Source organism: Xyrauchen texanus, chromosome 10 (assembly GCF_025860055.1).
Source record: "Xyrauchen texanus isolate HMW12.3.18 chromosome 10, RBS_HiC_50CHRs, whole genome shotgun sequence".
In the NCBI taxonomy this organism is placed as follows: domain Eukaryota; kingdom Metazoa; phylum Chordata; class Actinopteri; order Cypriniformes; family Catostomidae; genus Xyrauchen; species Xyrauchen texanus.
The window spans coordinates 10,114,021-10,121,206 of NC_068285.1; the positions used below are offsets into that span (position 1 = coordinate 10,114,021).

Consider the following 7,186-nt stretch of genomic DNA (forward strand, 5'->3'; position numbering starts at 1 on the left):
TCTCAGAGTTTTGTCTTTCTATCTCATAATTATGATTTAATCTCATAATTATGATTTACTATCTCATAATTATGATTTACTATCTCAGAGTTTTGTCTTTCTATCTCATAATTATGATTTAATGTCGTAATTATGATTTAATCTCGTAATTATGATTTATTTTATTTTTTTTCATGTGGCAAATGGAAACGGTCTTCCACAATGACGTCTATGGGGCCCATAGGGGCCATTCACACTGATCAATTTTGTTTTTAAATGTTTCTATGTAAACATGCACTGGACCAGAGGTACCCAACTTCTTTCTATGAAGGACCAAATATCCAACTTGACTGAGGGCTGTGGGCCAAATAAACGTTGCATTATATCAAACTGTATTATATTAAAATATAAAAGTTGCACTCGTTTCCCTCCTTTATGATTTCATAATTAATATTGGCACTGCAATCTGCTTAACTAATGCAATGAAGAGCTGGGTCAGTGGCATATGTTTATAATTGTTTTTCCTCTTGTCATATATGGCAATGTGGGTCAAATCAAAGGTCATCATGGGCCAACTTTGACCCGCAGGCCCTGGTTTGGGTATCTCTGCACTAGATGGACATCTTTGACTATTGCGCTGCAAATATTTTTTAGCATCTGTGACACTAATTGTATATTAGTTTAAGTCTTAATAATAGTTTATATGCCAGAAATGCTGTTGAACTTTGTATTGAACCCAGAACATTCCTTTAAAAATGCTATTAACATTTCCCCTTTAATCTTTTCCTAAAGTTTTATAATGACGCTGGATTCATGTTGCGTCTCACACTGTCATGTCTATTTCCGTCTCATCTGTCGACTCGTTTCATATTTACTCTTTTCGTCCCCTGCCTGTCAGTGTTTTCATCCAAATCAAACCATCTGAACTCACCGATTATAGAAATGATTTGCACCGTTCATGTCCAACTCACAACGCTCCTTTCAGAAGTGGTTTATGAAACCTTCTTTCCCCGACACTTATCCGCTGGGTTGCCAAGGGAAACAACCTCCTTTAGATGCTTGAGAAATGAGACAGATTGGCAGGAAGTGAGTGTGCTGTAATCATACAGGAAACCTTCAAAGCATGAGAGAATATTTCATGGAAATGAGAACAGAATATAGCAGATATTGTTTAAGTTCGATAAACATAAAAATACTTTTAAAAATATTTTGAAAACGCTGTTTAAAAAGTGGGACTGATTTAAAGTGCATCCCTCTGCAATACAGTTCTGAAGGTTTTAGTTGTATAGACTCTGATCTGCCTGTCGGTCTCTCTCTCTCTCTCCCCCTCTTGCTCCCTCTCTCGCTCTCCCTCTCTCGCTCTCCCTCTCTCGCTCCCCCTCTCTCTCTCTCCCTCTCTCGCTCTCTCTCTCTCGCTCCCCCTCTCGCTCTCTCTCTCTCGCTCCCCCTCTCGCTCTCTCTCTCTCGCTCCCCCTCTCGCTCTCCCCCTCTCTCGCTCCCTCTCGCTCCCCCTCTCTCGCTCCCTCTCGCTCCCCCTCTCTCGCTCTCTCTCGCTCCCTCTCTCTCGCTCCCCCTCTTTCGCTCTCGCTCTCTCCCTCGCTCCCTCCCTCTCTCGCTCTCTCTCTCCCTCTGTCTCTCTCTCTCTCTCTCTCTCTGCTCTCTCTCTCTGTCCCTCTGTCTCTCTCTCGCTCCCTCTCTCGCTCCCTCTGTCTCTCTCTCTCCCTGTCTCTCTCTCTCTCCCTGTCCCTCTCTCGCTCCCTCTCTCTCGCTCCCTCTCTCTCGCTCCCCCTCTTTCGCTCTCGCTCCCTCTCTCTCTCGCTCCCTCTCTCGCTCTCTCTCTCTCTGTCTCTCTCTCCCTCTGTCTCTCTCTCCCTCTGTCTCTCTCTCCCTCTGTCTCTCTCTCCCTCTGTCTCTCTCTCTCTCTCCCTGTCTCTCTCTCGCTCCCTCTGTCTCTCTCGCTCCCTCTGTCTCTCTCTCCCTCTGTCTCTCTCTCTCCCTCTGTCTCTATCTCTCCCTCTGTCTCTCTCTTTCGCTCCCTCTGTCTCTCTCTCCCTCTGTCTCTCTCTCTCTTGCTCCCCCCTCTCTCTCTCTCTCTCCCTCTGTCTCTCTCTCTCTCGCTCTCTCTCTTGCTCCCCCCTCTCTCTCTCTCTCTGTCTCTCTCTGTCCCTCTCTCGCTCCCTCTCTCTTTCAGCTCTATTCTGGTCTCTCTGGTTTGTGATGTCTTGATTCCTTAATTTTTTCCTTATAACAAGCTCCTGCCAGCAGCTGCATCTACTAAAGCTCTTAAACACCTGCTATGCTGCCCATTATTTCCTTTAAGACAATGTTTCAGTCTGTAGTGGTGATTGTGTTTAATGTGATTTGTGCACTTGTTCCCTGATTCTGAAAGTGTAGAAAAACGTGTGGCTATTAATTTTGTATTTATTACTTTCAAAATCTGCATATTGATAAGAGTAAAATTTGTTGGTTTATTGGGGTAATTTCACAAAAACAAATTTTTTTTTTTTGCAATGTGACATTATTTTCATGACATTTAAGGATTTTATGGTGCAAATTCTGATTAATGTAATGTGAAATAAAATGTTTTATTACTATCATGGCAGTATTTGTTGCACTGTAATTTAATTAATGCTGATTTTAGTCAATTAAATTACAGTGCAAGAAATGCTACAATGACAAAAAAATAAAAAAAAATGTATAGGAATAATGAGAATTAGATGTTATTTGTTTGTATATCAAATATTGAGAGGTAAATGTGCTTAATTGTCATAATTAAGATAATAAGGTAATGTCACACTTCCAAAAATCACAATATTGAGATATATCGTCACCTTCCTAAAATAATTGCCTAAGTCATTTTTTCACTTTTCTCAGAAAACACAAAAAACTGAACCAATAATTGAATATATGATATTTATTGATAAATAAATCGTTTCTAGATGTTTGATTACAATATGTAAGCCTATTCAAATCTTTTCTTAATTAGATCATGTAATGTGGAAAAAATTAGACAAAAACTAGATGAAATATTGTTTAAAAATACAGAAAAGAGTTAACAGAAAGCCTAATGCTAGCTTGACTTAGCTATTTTTCTTGACTAAAATGCTGACTAAAAAGACTAAATAAAAAGACAAAAACACAATATTTTTATGCAATATTTATAGTCTATATTATAGTAAACCTCATCACTTACCAGTAGGGGTAAAAAACTTGTAAAATTGTCTCATTGCCTTTTGACTTAGGCAAAATAAAACGGCCTAAGTCACACACTTGACATAGGCCATTATACTATAGGGGTAGAATTGCATGATCTGTTCAACTGAGGATGTGGGCTGATTTTACCAAAGGTGGCCAGCATCATGAGGAGATGACTTATGCAAAAAAATCATTTTTGTCAAAAAATGACTTAGGCAATTATTTTAGGAAGGTGACGATATATATATATATATATATATATATATATATATATAATACATAATATCAATATAAAATAAATCTTCTTCTATATGCAAAACATGAATTACTGAAACCTGAGTATTAATAACATTAAAGTTGATTTATTGGGGAATTACACAAAAAATGTCAATAAATATTTCACCGTAAAATCAAAAGAAATCTATTTTGCAAAGAAATTGAAGCCTAGAAAATTTATTATTTATTCATTTTGAATATTTATTTATTTATTTTGCTGTGTGGCATTATTTTCATGACAATTAAGCACATTTTACCCCCAATTCCCCCTTACTGTAATTTAAAAATAACATTTCATTCACAATACTGTCGTGGTGGTATTTGCTGGATGGTTGTACTGGTAATTTAGTTGATGCTGATTTAACAAATGTTTCTATTTATTTAGTTTTGCTTTACAGTAATGAAAAGTTGAGAAAAAGGGATATATTGTGATAATAACAATAGAAATAATGTCACAATTCCAAAAATCATAATGTTCCGGGGAAATTGTTTATTTTTTTTTAAATGCAAAACAAAAGTTCTTATTTTCTTCTTCTGATTTTGGCAGTGAAATTTCAATTTTAATTATTTTAAAGGGATTTCATTCATGTAAGAATTAATATGTGGAATTAGTTTTTTTTTTTTAACAAGCACTTCGTTCTCTCGCCCCCAGACGCAGTGGATTTGGGTTCCCCGGACGAGCTGACGGAAATCGCGGAGGTGGACGAGGGTATCTGTACGCAAGCATCGGGCAGTCAGGCCAGCCCACCCATGATAGTCGTCAGCAACAGCGCCGTCACCACAGCGTCCTCTGGTGGCAGCGTGGGAAAGCTGGCGGGAAAAGGTCTTCGTCGTTTGACGGGAAGATCGAGCAAAGAAAAGGACAAAGAAAAAGAGAAAGATGCCGCCAACCCCGATATGGATCAACTTTCTCGTAAGCAGGCGTCCGTTCGCGCATTGAGCGAAAACCTCGAGCTTCTGTCACTCAAACGGCTGACGCTGACAGCCAGCCAATCAGTGCCTAAGAGCGGTTCGCTCAGCCTGTCGCGCACCGCCAGCGCCGTCTTCTCGCGCTCTTTCGAGCAAGTCAGTAATGCGCTCTCCGTCGCCGCGGGCAACCAGCCTCCCAGCCGCGCGCCGAGTCCCACCTCGAACCACCTCGTTCCCGAAGGTGGACACCAGGAAGAGGGTGTGGCCTATTCAGAGCACTTGAGCCCCGCCCGCCAGCTCCGGCAGCGGTCACCCACCATCAGTATCCATGTGACCTCTGACCCCTAAATCCACCCTATAAGGACTGGTCGCGTTAACTGCAATGCGCAAATACAGATGTGGCACTGCTGCCCCCGTGTGGCACAAAACTGCAGCACCTTAAAGGAAGTCTGTTTTTATCCCCTACGGTTTTGTCAGTTGTTTATAAATACCAAAGTAATGTATTTTTGAAGTAAGTGTTTTTAAAAAAGCCCAAATTCTTCTTTAAGGTGTCCATGAAGTCTAGATGGCGTCTGTATTTACATTTACACATGAAGTCTGAATACAAGCTGGATATTTGTAATGATGTATCTACAGTGTGTGCGTGTTCGGGAAAAGGCTTACAGAAGATGAACAAACAGCCATTTTCAGACATGCTAAACGTGGTATTTGTGTGTGATTTGCATTGCACGTGTGTGTGTGTGTGTGCGCAGCTCATGCAGCTGAAGCCATCTCTTCACTCTCTGTTTCCACGGTTATCTGGATCAATCACAAAACTCAACAGAAAATCTGCTGGAATTGGATAGCAAACAGAAGTAGTCGTCTTTGTTTACACTGTTATTCATGCAGAATTTGAAAGCAATATCATTGCTATGTGAACTCTAGTGCGAGAGCTTCCATAAGGCCATAATAGATGAGCTTTCTGGCTGCATGAGTCTGTTGGTCAAGTTTGATTAACGGGGTTTTGTGTGAGTTAAACCAGCTGCTTGGGTATCAAATCGATGTCATGCTTTGAAAGCAAAGCACAAACGATAGAGACCCATTAAACAGTGTGATTATAAGCCACAAATCATTCCTTTAAAATAGATTAAATATGGGTTAATGACATTTTCTTGAATTAATTATGGCATCCATTTTTTCCCCCTTTTGATGGTTACATCACTGCGGGGATCATGCCGGTGTTGGTCTTGGTTTATTTTATTTCTTCACATTCTGAAACGATGGATTGAGCTTTTAATTATGACGTGAAAGGACAATAATAGTGGTTGCGATTATTTTCAGAACGTCAACATTTTATTGTGAATTGTAAATATTATTGTACTTGAGTCATTTTTTTGCCTTTCATCAAAAATAACATGATTACAGTCTTAGAAAATAAAGATTTCTATTTCAAGATGGCTCAATTTTTTTTATTGCATGAAGATATATTTCCTCATCACCCCAGCCTCCTCACTGTAACCCATCAGACCCTGGTCCAGATGTTTCCCTTCTGATGGACTCTAATGGGAAGTTCCTGGACCCACAGAAGCGTGTTTTTGCAAATAACCTAAAGGATGCTGCCCTGGGCCGCAATCCAGCATCGCTGAGCCCCTTTCCAAAGACACCAGGATGACACCAGGACACTACCGGTCCATCCACCCCTACATGCCCAGATATGCCCCTTTGACCCCAGTGAGGAAAGACAACAGCTGGACAAGCAACTTACATCATCCAGTACCCCCAACACACCTACCTGAGGCTCCTTACACACCTGTAAACCCACACATACCTGCCCCACATCCACCTGCTGGACATCAACACCCCACAAGGAAAAGGAAACAAAAAACTGCCCCAAACCAGGAGAGACCCCCACAGCAGAGAGAACAGAGCTATGCTGAAGCTGTGGCCCGGCCCCCTGCCACACCCACACTCACGACAACCAGCGAGCTGGGGCACATTAAAGAGATGCTACAAACACTGCAACCAGCTGTTACAGAGATAAGCACACAATTCAAACACACTTACACACACACACAAACTCACACTCACAAACTCACACTCACAAACTCTCTCACACACACACACACACACACACAAACTCTCTCACACACACACACACAAACTCACACTCACAAACTCTCACACACACACACACAAACTCTCTCACACACACTCACAAACTCACACTCACAAACTCTCTCTCACACACACACACAAACTCTCTCAAACTCACAAACTCTCTCACACACACAAACTCACTCACAAACTCTCACACACACACAAACTCTCTCACACACACACACACAAACTCACACTAACAAACTCTCTCACACACACACACACAAACTCACTCACAAACTCTCACACACACACAAACTCTCACACACACACACACAAACTCACACTCACAAACTCTCTCTCACACACAAACTCACACTCACAAACTCTCTCTCACTCACACTCACAAACTCTCTCTCACTCACACTCACAAACTCTCTCTCACACACACACACAAACTCTCTCTCACTCACACTCACAAACTCTCTCTCACACACACTCACAAACTCTCTCTCACTCACACTCACAAACTCTCTCTCACACACACACACAAACTCTCTCACACACACACACACACAAACTCTCTCACACACACACACAAACTCACTCACAAACTCTCACACACACACAAACTCACACTCACAAACTCTCTCTCACACACAAACTCTCTCACACACACAAACTCACACTCACATACTCTCTCTCACACACAAACTCACACTCACAAACTCTCTCTCACACACACACACAC

At 41.3% G+C, this 7,186-nt stretch overlaps 1 protein-coding gene across 3 annotated transcripts in view; it reads left to right on the top strand.

Annotated features, from left to right (window-relative positions):
- LOC127650182 (hyccin-like) overlaps positions 1 to 6,774 on the top strand; it is a 51,294-nt gene extending 44,520 nt beyond the window's left edge. For 2 of the 3 annotated variants that reach the window (XM_052135433.1, XM_052135432.1), the window contains exon 11: positions 4,103 to 6,774. In XM_052135433.1, coding sequence (XP_051991393.1) covers positions 4,103 to 4,707 — 605 coding nt within the window. In that variant the 3' untranslated portion in view covers positions 4,708 to 6,774. The remainder of the gene's footprint in view (positions 1 to 4,102) is intronic. The other variant, XM_052135435.1, reaches the window with a different exon arrangement.
- The last annotated feature ends 412 nt before the right edge of the window (positions 6,775 to 7,186 follow it).